The 14,306-nt window shown below is 51.6% G+C and overlaps 3 protein-coding genes across 3 annotated transcripts; 1 reads left to right on the forward strand and 2 right to left on the reverse strand.

Moving 5' to 3' along the window:
• Positions 1 to 2,996: 2,996 nt before the first annotated feature.
• On the reverse strand, positions 2,997 to 4,050 carry LY79DRAFT_590901 (short chain dehydrogenase; the record flags this gene model as incomplete). The annotated part of the gene is made up of 2 exons (XM_060561211.1): positions 2,997 to 3,907; positions 3,972 to 4,050. 2 exons carry the CDS (start codon positions 4,048 to 4,050, stop codon positions 2,997 to 2,999), a joined length of 990 nt encoding a protein of 329 aa, XP_060413375.1.
• A 2,383-nt stretch (positions 4,051 to 6,433) lies between these two features.
• Positions 6,434 to 8,154, forward strand: LY79DRAFT_650350 (major facilitator superfamily transporter; the record flags this gene model as incomplete). Its single annotated transcript, XM_060562536.1, has 3 exons — positions 6,434 to 7,055; positions 7,111 to 8,084; positions 8,125 to 8,154. The coding sequence occupies 3 exons, from the start codon at positions 6,434 to 6,436 to the stop codon at positions 8,152 to 8,154; spliced, it is 1,626 nt and encodes a 541-aa protein (XP_060413376.1).
• Positions 8,155 to 8,462: 308 nt separating this feature from the next.
• On the reverse strand, positions 8,463 to 11,938 carry LY79DRAFT_556457 (catalase/peroxidase HPI). Its single transcript, XM_060558019.1, has 5 exons — positions 11,694 to 11,938; positions 11,201 to 11,273; positions 10,578 to 11,009; positions 10,296 to 10,431; positions 8,463 to 10,059 (listed from the first exon to the last, which is right to left on the reverse strand). Exons 1-5 carry the CDS (start codon positions 11,694 to 11,696, stop codon positions 8,823 to 8,825), a joined length of 1,881 nt encoding a protein of 626 aa, XP_060413377.1. The 5' UTR covers positions 11,697 to 11,938; the 3' UTR covers positions 8,463 to 8,822.
• Between the last annotated feature and the right edge of the window lie 2,368 nt (positions 11,939 to 14,306).

The raw sequence follows: 14,306 nt of genomic DNA on the forward strand, positions 1-14,306 counted from the left end.
GCACACAGACAATATATACCGTTGTTATTCAGGCATGGGCGCTGGGTGGCTTTTCCAACCTTGTTGAAAACACTATTCCTCCGCCTTTCGCTCACGAACTTTGGGGTCCCGGTGCCAAGACTCAATGCTACAGCACGTGTCAGCTAGCGAGCCTCTACATGATGGTCGTCGGTCCCTGTCGTTGATCGTATGTCGATGGGTTCCCAAAGGGTGCAAAAGGCGGAGAAGCGCCGCCTGATGGAGTCAGTGCGAGTAGCTAAGGGCTTTCGGAAGTCTTGGCATAATCCACGTTGTTTTTACCAGTCCGGGTTTGTCTCGTTCCGAATAGGGAATCACCTTACCCCACAAACGATGAGGTGCTGCATCGCCATGCTCTAGATCTATCTGCGAACCTCTCGCGTGAACGAAGAGAACGATATGAATCCTGTGAAGCGTCAGCTGGCTGTGCTAGACTGTGGAAGCTATGGATACTCCGAGATCGTAGTAGCCGAGACACAGTGACGGCAGTAGTGTCGACAATGTCGGATGCAAATCATAATCAAAACAGAGACCCCTTGATGATCTCTCAGGAGTGCTGTCGTCTTCATCTGCTTCGACATCGAAGTTGACTTCGTCTTATTCGGTCACTGTATACCATGACAGAATGAGATGACTACACAAAAGTCTAGAAAGCGGATGGATATAATTATGTTTAAATGATTTTACATGTTATTCAGGAACGTAGCATTGGTAGGATTGTTCAGCTGACGTCTCTCTACAGACAACAAATCACGCATTGGCGTCAACCCGACTCTATTACATTTCCGGTTCGGATGGCAAGCGTTTCTCAACGCAGGTGACCAAAAACCGCAGAGAAAATAACAGAACCAATAAGGAGTCGCTGTCTGGAGCCACGGCGCGCATCCCGCGGCGTTACTCATAAAATACCCAACATGGTGGTTATGGGTTAGGGGATATCCCTGACCATGTGATGGAGTCATAATAGGCTTATGAGGCCACGAATAAGCAGCTAGGAGGCGTTGTGGTCACACAGTAACTAATATACGAGAAAGTCAAATCCAGGACCGAAGTGACTGCATGATAGTATCACATATCAGATCGTGGTGGCCTGACAGCAAAGACCTGGGTAGGGACTTGTTCAGGTAGCGAGCGATTGAGTTGTTTAATGGAAATTAATGAAAAAGCTCAACAGTGATCCCGAAAATCCATCCACGGATGCCACCTCGCTTACAGCGCTCCATTGAGGGGCGGAAATCCGCTTATGCCATGGATAAGCCGAGCATAGATTGACTGACAAGTCTACCTGAAACTAAGGCTGACTATCGCCAAAGTTCACGCCCTGCCATGAGATAAGTTTGTGGAAATTCAATGTTTTGTGTATGGAGGTTGCTGGGTTGGCGATAAGAGTTAATCAAAGCGAGGAGGCCTCTGAGTACATGAGTAGATACCGAATAGCTGGGATGGCGTGCAGTTGGCTATTTGCTCGAGTCAGTGCAGGGCTGTGCATTGTATCGTTAATATATAGAAATCAGTGGAGTCATAACGTTCCAGCTGAATATTTGTCACCCTCACTGCCTACCATGCTCCACTGGCAGGACATAATGGCGCAGAAGACCATTGCCACTTTAAACTTGAATGCCTTCATACTGTATGCTATTTCTCGTCATTTCAGGGGTCCAAATGCATTGCATTTCTTGAGCTTGTAAAGTTGTTCCAGTGAAAAGTTAGTAGATCGAAAGTGAGGATCATTTAAGGAACACAGCACATAAGCCGAATTACTTTCACTGTGTTCCGTTTCTAGGCTTTTAAGATCAAGACATAGTATGCTCCCTGTGTCCTATCTGCCCCTCAAGCTCGGCGCTGTTGCCCATCTGACCACATCATAACCACTTTCATCGTGTGTTGCCATCAATAGATAGCTTGGTGCCAGACGAACATTCACGAACTGCGCCTTGTTGAATTCGAAGTAAATTCCGATATGTATGTGTTTTCAAGTCTTATTTCTTAACCCCGCGGGTCAATAATGGGACGGAAACTTTTTGAGAAAAATATTGCCATCTCGTAATGAGATTCTTGAAAGAACGCTCTTAGCAGCCGACCCTGTGGGCACAGGAATACTCAGCATGGATTGCTACCTTCATTTGCAAAAGGATCAATATAAACTGGCACTATTTCTAGAGAAAACTAGCCAGACAACCGGGCCAAACCATCCGCCAACTTCCCGAATATCTTCACTTCAATCAACCGACTGCAAGGCCAAAGTTGTGTTGACTGATACTCAAGCGGAGGCGGATAATCACAGATTCCGGCCAACCGATCATAGTTCAGATGACCCTTGCAGGCTTCACACAATAAGGGATAAAACCTTCCAGATTTGAATAGCTTCAAATTAACCAATTAGCTTTGAGGCCAAAGGTGGCTTCATCAAAATGTCACTAGCTCTGGTTTGAACAAAAGCCAGATATATATGTATAAAACGCAGTTGTTAAGGTTGCAACTCGTTTTTTAGAGTCTTCCGATACTGGTCATCTTGGCCAGCAAGCACTTTGAATCACACGTCTCCGCAGGCGTTCCTACACTCTAAGCGGAACGACCGGCACCATAGTCTTTCTAATTGGACGAAAGCTTTTTTCAATTCTTGCCTAACGTGTGTTTGTTGATCTTCGATGACCCCACCCACGGCTCAAGGCACTATGCATGGGCGATACATGGAAGGGGTCAGAGCCTGTCGCTTGTATCTGAAATTTGCAGCTGATGTATACGAGTTCTTGGATAGCAAGCGATTTAGCGATGAGAATCAGTCCACTGAAATGAACTCGGCGACGAAGAGTGGTTCCCCATCATAGCGGAGGCACCCAATGGTGCTATAATATGGCCTGGTAGAAGAGAAAACGGTGCAGTATGAGATTGCGGTCCTGTCCTATCTTCATGAGCTTTGACTGGAGGCACGAAGAATAAAACACTCAACTCATAACAACCCATCCTTTTAGTCAGCCCTAGTCTCTACCAACAGCCCATTTGGTGGCATCCTTGAGCCAAGCAAATACCATATCAGTCCCTTTGGAAACATTCCTTGCCACTAACCCATTCTTGGGATCCCTATCTGGACCAGGATCATTAAACGCCTCAACTAGACGCGTGCAATTCTTTCCGACCTCCAGGATAGACCCTCCGATAAGGGAATCTTCCTCAACACATCGTAACATAGCCTCTGCTACCTCTTGAGGGGTGACCCAACCGTCTTGATTCGCGTCCAAATTGACGAGCTTCTCCGGATTCTCAGTCCATAATGGTGTGCGGACGACGCCTGGCGCGACGGCGTTGACGCGGATTCCATCTGTTTCTTCTAGTCGTGCTAGACTCCGTACGAAACCTGTGACAGCAAACTTGGAGGCTGCATACAAGGGAGCGTTTATGTTCGGCACCTGGCCCGCAACAGAAGAGATGTGAACGACCCTTTTGGGATTGCTGGGAGAAGATTTGATGGCGGAGGTCAAAGTAGTACCTGCGGCGGTTTTCGGATGCAGCCAGTACGAGATCGCCAGCTGTGTTGAGCGAATAGGGTGCGTGATGTTGATATCGAACAGAGAATAATGCCCTCCATCTACGCTGTCCTTACTCTCTGGCGACCCTGGCGGATGCCAGAAGCTTGACCAGTGTGGCTCGTAAACGCCAGCGCCAGGACAAAGTACATCAAAGCCGCCAAACTCCGAAACAGCAGCATTGAACATGTTGGAGAGCGCCGGCCATGAGGTGACGTCAGTCTCGACAAAGACAGCCCGGGGCTTGGTGTTGGCGTTTTGGTATCTTACCACAAGAATCTCTGCTTCGGGTCTCAGAAAAAGATCGGCAATGAGAACATTGCATCCTTGGGCGAGGAGAAGCTCAGCGAAGCAGAGATTGATGCCTTTCTACGGGTCAGCCCTTCAAGAACTGGCTGGCATTCTGATGATTAGAGCAAAGGGTCTCACCAGAGCCAGCACCGGTGATAATGGCAGTTTTGCCAGATACGCTGAAGGAAGCGGTGGATTTCTTGACGTCCTCCGTCATTTCGCCGAGAGTTTGGCAACTTGAAATTCAATGGTGAACGCTTTGAACTTGGGTAAAGACAGTAGTGGTGTCTCAGTGGTGAAAGACTTTGCAGGGTTGTTTGTGTAGCAGCCCAACGCATCTGTAACTACTTCTGACGATGCATGGTCTTTTAAACATCAACGGCGGAGGAATGTCCAACCATTGGACCCCATATAATCCGCCAAGACGAACCACTGAGACATGCAGGCGGAGTGTACAGCGCGGTGTCACGATTACCCCGCAGAGTAATTGAGCGACACAGGTGCCTCATTGGAGGATTCGTGGCCCGTCTTGACTACCTCGGCGCTTAGAGTTGCCAGATGTTTTCTTTAGCTTGGGAAAAAGGTGGACAATCATTGACTGGCTTCTTTACAGTTTCTCATGATATTTGAACATCTTAGTATTCATTAGTAGCTTTTTGCTTTCTTACATGTCTAGTGGCTGCTTGCATCCCGTGACTACAAGAGTTATGAAGTCTAAATGCTCATGACTGACAGTAGACTGATTCAAGGCGAAGTCAAGAACACTAATTTTCCACCATTGATCCTAAAAGGATATCTTTAATAGTAGTTACTATCGGAACGAATGCGAATGTTCACAAGTATGACTCTCAACATCGCTGAGCTATGTGGCAAAGTGACAGACCCTTGCAAAGACTCAGTAGCAGAAGGCTTGTCGATATGCACAAGTCATCAACGACGACGAGGACAAGGGGGTCACATTGGTCGAACAGAGTGCCAACTTTCATGTCGATGAAGAAGACTATGAAAAGATACAGACTGAGGATCAGGCCGATCTGAACTTCTGAACGTAAGGGGCATGGTCTTGAGGGTTCAATGGTCCGGTGATGTTTCAAGAAGAGAAAAATCCGGAGAGAGGATACTCCCCAAGACGACTCTCTGGCTGCTCTAATGATATCAGTATCCGTGGCATCGAGCACGCTCGTTGCGTTACACGAGGGGCTATAACACAGTTCTTTGCAATATTGTCTAACCTCATCAACCTACACAACAAACTATAACATCAAAGGCTATTTTCTATTGGAGAATAACAACATCCCAATCGACGTCTCCAAACACCATCTAGAGTGATGAGTCAATTACTAGGTAGCATCGTTGGTCCTAAACAGAATTATGCTTCAAGTCTCGTCGCGGGATGCGGTAGCAGATAGATGACTGCAGAAAAGCTATAGAAAAATACTTTTTTGGTATCAGTGGAGAAGATAGTTGTCTATGAGGACCATGGAGCTTGGGATCATATAGTTGGAAAAAGATGATTTGATAAGCTTAGGCACTTCTATTGTAATATTGATCAGGTTGATAGCAGATACCATGCCAGACTACTTAAGCATACTGGCCTTGCCCGTAAGTACCAGTTACTATGATGTAATGTGAAGGTAATCAATCAAACCTCAACTTCTAAGATTCATCGAGCCATCGCAGGTGTTGCATGCCGACTCGGAACCAAAGCATGTCTCGGCACCGGCTCGAAATAATGACTACTAGGCGGCCAGAAACCTTAATCCTAAAACCCGCCTATGAATTTTAAGATAGGTTCAATGTGCGCGCCAGGAAAACGGAATCCTGCGTTGTAGGTAATAGTGTTGCAATGTCGGACATCGCAGCCTGTCTTTAACCCCGCTTCAATCAACGACGAGTGACATGCACTCAATTACCCTAGGATTTGATACATAGATATGCTAAGCGAACGACATGACTTACGAAGTTGCGCCAGAATTGTGCTTCGAGACTTTTTAGTGACAGGGGTTCAAGAGAAACACAAGAGCAAGTTCCAACCCCCTGTGTAGCGATCGTCAGGCGATCTTCTAGGAAGCTGACGGCGCAACCATTGGCCTTAAGCCCCTCAAGAAAAGAATTTCTGATATTTTCAAGATGATGATGAAATCGAGCTACTATAATCCATGGTAAGGTATGTTTTAGTGTGTTCAGAAAGTCCCATACATCGGAAGGACTGTTTCCTCAACCAATAACTGTTGATGCAGCGCGAGACACCATTGCTACATGGACCTGCGTAGTTACAACTGTACAATGCAATCCCAAGCAACTATACGGAAAGAATCAATGCCATTATATTAATGGTCGGCGGAACGGCCGTCGACAAGACCGAGTAGGTGGAACGGCTGTTGACATGACCGATGCTGCACAGTCTTCCATACACAACAAACCGAACCGAACCGAACCGAGGGATGCGGAACATAGTGCATTTCGGCCCTCAAAACGTGAATGCTCGCCAACGGGTGTGAATTCTTTTGCGCTGTGTTCGCTGAGGTTCAAAAAACAAATGGAAACTTGTCCGTAAGCATCTTCTTGCACCTCGAGGCTTAACGTCCTCGCCCTCAATCATGACTATCGCCTCTGCAAGAGCACCGAACGAGAAAGAAGAAGAAAACAAACAGGCCGGGCTCCATGATGGCGAGGCCCTCGGCCAGCTTGCCACCATCTCGACCAATGCGTCTTACCGGCCACCCGAGATGAGCCCGGCGCGCCGGCGCGCCGTCATGTTCACCCTCTGCATGACCCTCCTACTCAGCGCGCTGGACATCACAATCATTGCAACGGCCCTGCCGACAATCGCCTCGACCCTCCATGCCACATCCTCTGAGTACGCGTGGGTGGGCAGCGCCTACACTCTTTCTAGCACAGCCTCAACCCCGTTTTGGGCCAAAATGTCGGACATATTCGGTCGCAAACTTACGATTATGGTCGCGACGGCGGTGTTCATGGCGGGCAGTCTCATCGCCGCACTCGCGCAAACGATCCATCTTCTCATCGCCGGACGGACCGTTCAGGGCCTTGGAGGAGGCGGTTCCTTGGTACTAGTCACTATTGTGATTGGAGACATCTTCAAGCTGGAGGACCGCGCCAAGTACTATGGCATGACTGGCATCGTTTGGGGACTTGCCGGCGCAGTCGGGCCGATTTTGGGCGGTGTCTTCACAGAGACTATCGGCTGGAGATGGTGTTGTAAGTGGAATCCGTACCACAACGCTTGTTGGGTTCCGACACTGATACATCACAGTCTTCATCAACCTTCCTTTTGATGGTGTGGCCCTGTTGGTCTTGTTCTTCGCCCTGAAGTTGGAAACGCCAAAGGAAGCATTTACGAAGGGCCTCAAAGAATTGGATTGGGTAGGATTTGTGCTCATTATCGGCGGCACCATCTGCTTCCTCTACGGGCTTGAAACCGGTGCCGGGGGCGTGGTGCCGTGGGGCTCTGCGCAAGTGATCTGCCTCATCCTCTTCGGTGTCATCACTCTGGCACTCTTCGTTTTTTGGGAGGCTCGTTTCGCCAGCAACCCCGTGATTCCCTTCCGAATCTTCAAGAAAGTCAGCAACATGGCGGCCTTTGTCGTTGCCTGTCTGCACGCTTTCGTCTTCATATCTTACGACTACTTCTTACCGCTCTACTTCCAGGCCGTCCTCGGGCTCAGGCCCATCATCTCCGGCGTCACCATTTTCCCGCTGCTGATACCGCTGACGATGATGACGATGCTCGGCGGATTGTTTACCAGGAAGACAGGAAACTACATTATTCCAATTTTCTTTGGATCGGCAATGATGACGCTTGGAAACGGTTTGTTCATCAGCTTCCAGGCGAATACGCAGTGGGCCAAGATTGTCATCTTCCAGATCATCACTGGATCAGGGGCCGGGGTGCTTTTCCAAAGCCCCATGATATCCATCCAGACACATACTCACCAGAGGGACATGGCTGCCGCGATGTCGGCTTTCAGTTTCCTGCGCTCTTTGTTCACTTCCATGTCCGTCGTCATCGGCACGGTTCTATTGCAGCATAACCTCGGCGGCGGCGGGTTGACTGGTGGCAATCTGCATGCTGGCGACGAGGCAAGCACGGCACCCCCTGTAAATAAAGAAAACTACATATCTGCGTTGCACATTATGTGGGCTTTCTTCACTGGTGTCTCCGGCTGTATGCTGTTTACGGCGGTGTTCATCAAGCAGAAGCCCAAGAAGCTCGCGGGCGAAACCGAAGTCGAGCGAGGACGGAATGATCTTGCCCGAGTTATCTTAGATTCATGATATGGTTTCTCGTTTGATTTAAACTCGATAAATCAAAGACAAACTTACAATGGCCACCGTCCGAAGGCTTCGTTTCCGCTTTCGCCCTCCCTACATTCTTGTTTGGTTCAGTCTCGCCTTGCCTGCACCAATGCCCTCATCGTTGTTAGACCGATCCGAAAATGCTGTTTACCAAGGTCCTCTCGATTGCATTCACCAAACGGTGCAAGTATGTTGAGCCGAGCTGCCAATACGGGACTCGCAAGGATATACTTGAATCAGCAAAGCAAACTGTCTTCCTGATATATGTTGCTGGTCACCGATTGATATACAACCCTTGCAGGAGCTTGAGGTTAAACATTACTTGACTAAAGGCTACAGCTCGATGCGAGGAGGTACAAACTTTATTAAACGCTCACTAAAGCCCTCTCAAACCAACTCCATGGTATTACTCTAACGATTAACGAGCACCCCCTCATAATGGTGATACACAATTGTAAAACACGACCTCGGTACGCAGATTTCCAGTTTTAATCAATAGTGTGTGTGCTTGGAAACAGTGGTATCAAGAAATCGACAAATTCTTGGGAGTCATATACTTTGGAAATAACTTGAGAAAATCGGTAACAGTATATATAAGAACATGTTCAACTAAATACAAGAAAAACGGCCGACACCAATGGCCCTCACATGAAAATCATATATGCTTGATTATTTCTTCAAGTCGAAGCGGTCAAGGTTCATGACCTTGGTCCAGGCTGCGACGAAGTCGTTGACAAACTTCTCGTTGGCGTCAGAGCTGGCGTAGACCTCGGAGATGGCGCGGAGCTCGGCGTGGGAGCCGAAGACGAGGTCGGCGCGGGTGGCGGTCCACTTCTCGGTCTTGGTCTTGCGGTCGACGCCCTTCCACGTCTCGCCGTCGGTGCCGCTCTGAGACCAGACGGTGGAGATGTCGAGGAGGTTCTTGAAGTAGTCGTTGGTCAGCTGGCCCTTCTTCTCGGTGAGCACGCCGGTGTTGGAGCCATCGAAGACGGCGCCGAGGGCGCGGAGGCCGCCGACAAGGACAGTCATCTCAGGGGGGCTGAGGGTCAGTTGGGCGGCCTTGTCGACGAGGAACTCCTCGGTGCGGGCGCGGGCGGTGCCGCGGCCGTAGTTGCGGAAGCCATCGGCCTGGGGCTCAAGGTAGCCGAAGGATTCGATGTCGGTCTGATCCTGGGTGGCATCGACGCGGCCGGGGGAAAACGGAACGGTGACTTTGACGCCGGCGTCCGCGGCGGCCTTCTCGACGGCGGCTGTGCCACCGAGGACGATCAGGTCGGCGAGGGAAACCTTCTTGGAGCCAGTGTTGAAGCCGGCTTGGACTTTCTTCAGGGCGTCGAGGACCGCGGCGAGCTGCGTGGGGTTGTTGGAAACCCAGTTGACCTGGGGCTCAAGGGCGATGCGGGCGCCATTGGCTCCGCCACGCTTGTCGGAGCCACGGAAGGTCGAGGCAGAGGCCCAGGCGACGGAGGCGAGCTTGGAGACGTCCACGCCGGGGGCCGCAAGGATGGTGGACTTCAGAGTGGCGACATCGGCATCGTCGATGAGGTCACCCTCCCTGGCGGGAAGAGGATCCTGCCAGATGAAGGTCTCCTTGGGGACTTCGGGGCCGAGGTAGCGAGCCCGAGGGCCCATGTCACGGTGAAGGAGCTTGAACCAAGCCTTGGCGAATGCATCAGCGAGCTCCTCGGGGTGGTCCAACCAGCGAGTGGTAATGTTAAGATAGGAAGGGTCGTTGATGAGGGCCAAGTCGCTAGTGAGCATAGTCGCCTTGCGTTTCTTGGTGGCATCAAAGGGGTCGGGGTAGTCGAGAGTGCCGTTGACGGCCTCCCATTGGTGATGGCCTGCAGGGCTGGTGACCAGGGCCCATTTGTTGTGCAGAAGAGACTCCAAATAGCCGTTGCTCCATCTACAAGGACAAGGATTAGCCTTACTGTGTGTCACTGCATAATCACACAGCTGATATAAATAGCAGAGATCTTCATCGGTTTTGCCTCATTGGTCCTTTCCCATGAGGCGAACACCTACAGCACATGGCGGATATAAGGTCTCGGAGGCCAAAGGGGGGTTGAAGGGGATATAGGGAGTGGGGGAGTGTGTGTGGTAATAAGACGAAGCCGGAAAGAGTTCATCACAATCACTTACTTGGTAGGGGTCTTGGTCCAGACAACTTCCAGACCACTGGTCATCTGGTTGACGCCATTGCCGTCGCCGACGCTGTTGTGCCATCCGAGGCCCATCTCGCCGATACTAGCAGCCTCGGGCTCAGGGCCGATGTTGTCTGCAAAATGTGCGCGTTAGTCTGCGTGTTCTCTCTCAACTGGCGACGCGAGACATGGGGTGAGAAGGGGACTCGAAGGGTCGGAGCATTTCCATTCTGCCAAGAACTAGATACAACTCGGTCTGGGTAATGCTTGCTAGACTCACCAGCAGAAACGGCACCGTGGGTCTTGCCAAAGGCGTGTCCGCCGGCGATGAGAGCGACGGTCTCTGAATCGTTCATTCCCATGCGATGGAATGCAGTGCGGATGTCGTTCGCCGAGGCGGCGGGGTTGGAGCTTCCGTCAGGACCCTCCGGGTTGACATAGATGAGGCCCATGTGGGTAGCGGCCAGAGGCTTCTCAAGCTTGTCAGCGCGCTCGAGGATGTCGGTGCTGCCATTGTAGCGGACATCGTTGCCCTTGGGCACGAATGTCGTCTCGCCGCCCCAGTAGATGGACTCGTCGGCCTGCCACGTGTCGGGGCGGCCTGCGGCGAAGCCAAGAGTCTTGAAGCCCATATCCTCGAGGGCAGTGTTACCAGCCAGGAGCATTAGGTCCGCCCACGAGATCTTGTTGCCATACTTCTGCTTGATTGGCCCTACGGAATTGCATGGGTCAGCACACTGCAGGTCTTTTTCTTACTCCCTCTCCCACCACAAGGCATCCCTTAGCATCTTGGACTGTCGCCATTATCTAGCCACTGGTGGGATGGATGTGTGGCGAGCGAACGGATGAGGCAGTTGACACGGAGTCCTTGATGGATGGAGGGAGGGGTAGGGGCTAGCGTACAGAGGAGGCGACGAGCCTTGTCAAGGTTCTGATTGTCCGGCCAGCTGTTGAGTGGAGCGAACCGTTGTTGACCCTGCAATATAGCAATATTAGTAAACGCCAGCCCTCAAAAGGATTGAAGTAATGCTGCAAAGTGATAAGGTGAAGACACCTGCCCATAATTCGATGGGCGGCCAAGTGTGGAGAAAAGAAATGCGTCTGCACCCCTTGGCACAAACACGGGATAGGCCAGAAAACCTCCGGTAAACCCCGCTCCTCATATGATCTTCGCTTGTGAGACGAATGAGACGACTGATGGAGGGCCAAAGTCCCTCGCGTACCTCTGTTGTGAGGGAAAAGAAATGCGCCGAGAGATGGTGCGAGCGAGCAAGGAAGAACCAACGGGGGGGGGGGGGGGGGGGGCTACCGGGGATAGCCGGGGCCGGACAGAAGAGGCTAGACGACAAAACAAGAAAGGAGGGTGAGGTGGGAAGAAGAACAAAAAGCGGCTCACCATGCCACCGCCACCGCGGCCGTCAATGGCGCGGTAAGTGCCGGCACTATGCCAGGAAAGGCGGATGAACAGGCCTCCATAGTGGCCAAAGTCGGCGGGCCACCAATCCTGAGATTCGGTGAGGAGAGCACGCAAATCCGCCTTGAGGGCATCGTCTGGCTCGTGTTAGTGATGCCGCTGTAGTTGATAACGAGTGCCATCCACCCGCCGGTCAGGACTCACAGTCGAGGGAGCTGAAGGCCTTGACATAGTCGAAGTCGCCTCCATACGGGTTGGTTGAGGGCTGGAATTGACGGAGGACGTCGAGTTTAAGCTGGCAGGGCCACCAGTCGCGGCTGCGGGTGCCGCCGCCAGCCTCGTTGCTGATGGTGGGACATCGACCAAAGGTCGCGGCGGTGTCCCTCTTGGGAAGCTCGCTGCTCACTGAGCCGTCTCGTTTGGCAAAAGGACAACCCTGGGCAGAGACGGTGGGCAGGATAGCAGAGGCCGCCAAGAGGCAGTTTGACAGTTTGGCGTGCATGATGAGGCCAGCAGGAGGAGGAGGGGAACCGGAGAAAGATGGACTCGTGGAAGAGGAAGTGACAGTGCAACCAGGGATGCTCAGGGGGCGAGCATGAGTTGTTCCTGGAGAGTGCGGACCAAAGAAGATGGAAAACGGGACGAACCAACGCACATTATGTATGAAAAGCGTTGTCGAGATCAACTCATGGAGAGACTGCTCTTGACAACTCACGTGGGAACTCTTTTCTTCCTTTGGTCCCACGATTAGTAACAGTGAATTATTACCAAGGCTGCAGATGCCATCCTGGCACATGCATAGTACATTGTATGAGGCGCCATGTATTTCCTACTGCGGACAAGACAGGCCCCCCAAGATCACCCTCCCTGATGACGGCCAGGGTAATAAGCTTCCTACAACGGCTGCGACTTCGGTATCGCGGCAACTCTCTCGGCCCAAGCCTAAGCGACGTTGCAACCCAGAGTTGCTTGACACCAAATTTCTTTTGATTGAGATGAGCGTGGGCATACGGCTTGGCCCGCTTTATGGCCCGCTTTTCACCCTTTGACGGTGAAAAGTGACGGCCATATCTGTGAAACCTACGGTTACTCCTATGGGGATGACATGGGTTGAGAGGCTGGGATGTGCTAGCGTCGGACCCGTCATCCAGGCTTAGACGTGGCCATGGCAGTATACTCTGTGTTCTCGATGTTAGCTTACCACAAGCCCTAGGTACACGCACATAGTATGAACAGACACACTCTGTCCCTACTAAATATGGTGTCAGCGTAAGTAGTTTCACATCCTGATAGCGTCAATCTAGAGATATACCTAAGGTTAAGCAACTCCATTGAGGTATCTGCTCTCTAAGATCTGAAGGAAAGCAACCTTTTGCAGTTATCCGGGTTCATTCATTTACTACGTTAACGTTCAAACCCTCGGTGTGTGTGTGTGTGTATAAGCTGGAAAATCCGGGGACTTAGTAGCAGTTGTTGGGATCCGCGAAGCCCGCGAGTCAGACCAAGCTGCGGGGAGAGTAAGGTATCCATCGCTTGCAGCCAGTTCGCCAATGCCGATTTTCAAGCAGTCCGGGGCGGAGCCACTATGAACACCGCGTCGCGGGGAGCCCTGCGGGCCTAGCCGAGCGCAACGGGGGAATTGATGCACCGTCAGCTGTTCAACTAGACTACAAACACCATAGTAACCGTACGATGGCGGATATCCACGTACCGGTGAAGTATAAATACAACCCAAGGCTGGCTGGATGGATGACCGCGGGGTGGCGGAGAAGAAAGCGTCTGTCACCGCCAGGCGGCGGGGTCGGTTCCCGGTTCTGAGTTGCGGACGAGTCACGACATGGGACGATGTGAGGGTTGTTTATCTGATTTTTATTTAGTTGACTCTTACAAATCTTTCGTCACTTGTGCATTGACTCCGCCCTATTCTCTCTCTGCGTAAAGAAACAACACTTTGGGAGTTTCGTGGCAGAGGCGGGGGAGAGCCGGACCGCTTCGCCACCGGCCTTCCGTGGCGGTCTTGAAAGGCCATGACTGGCACACCGTCCGGGCGGTACAGATACACGCATGCTCACTTACACAGACTCAGATAGAGACTCAGATGCCGGTGCAGATAGTGTGTGAAACAAACAAACAAACGTCCACACATCGTTTTCACACATCCTACGCCACCACGCACACGCGTTCGGGCGGGTAGCCAGATCAACATGCACGCTGCAGGCACAATCACCTTGGTACAAGATACTCATCAGTCCCCGGGCCAGCCTCCACCACGTCCACCACTCGACTACCCTGAAAAGGAAGCTGAGAAAACTTGGAGTCGTCGGCCGACGTACATATCCCGCAACCCCCGGCTGCGTCTGGCCGGGGGGACCGCCCCAGGATATGTTTCCACATGGCAGTAAAGTGAACCAACCACCTTGGGCATACGGACGGTGGCCACCCCCTGTCACACACACACACACACACACACACATGCCTACAGTGGGAGGGAGTGCCCTCCACACCCCCTTGGGTGGGAGCAGAAAGACCATGGCACAGATGACATGGTATTTGGCGCCAATAAGCTCATCACCTGCACAGACTTGGGATTCGCTC

The sequence above is a fragment of the Colletotrichum navitas genome, assembly GCF_030913465.1.
Source record: "Colletotrichum navitas strain CBS 125086 chromosome Unknown LY79scaffold_36, whole genome shotgun sequence".
In the NCBI taxonomy this organism is placed as follows: domain Eukaryota; kingdom Fungi; phylum Ascomycota; class Sordariomycetes; order Glomerellales; family Glomerellaceae; genus Colletotrichum; species Colletotrichum navitas.

Excerpts from the sequence above, each read along its gene's own strand:
- LY79DRAFT_556457 (XM_060558019.1), bottom strand. Across the intron at positions 10,432-10,577 it reads CCACGGTGCCGTTTCTGCTG|ACAACATCGGCCCTGAGCCC; the intron begins GTGAGTCTAGCA and ends CACATTTTGCAG. Across the intron at positions 10,060-10,295 it reads TGGACCAAGACCCCTACCAA|ATGGAGCAACGGCTATTTGG; the intron begins GTAAGTGATTGT and ends TTGTCCTTGTAG.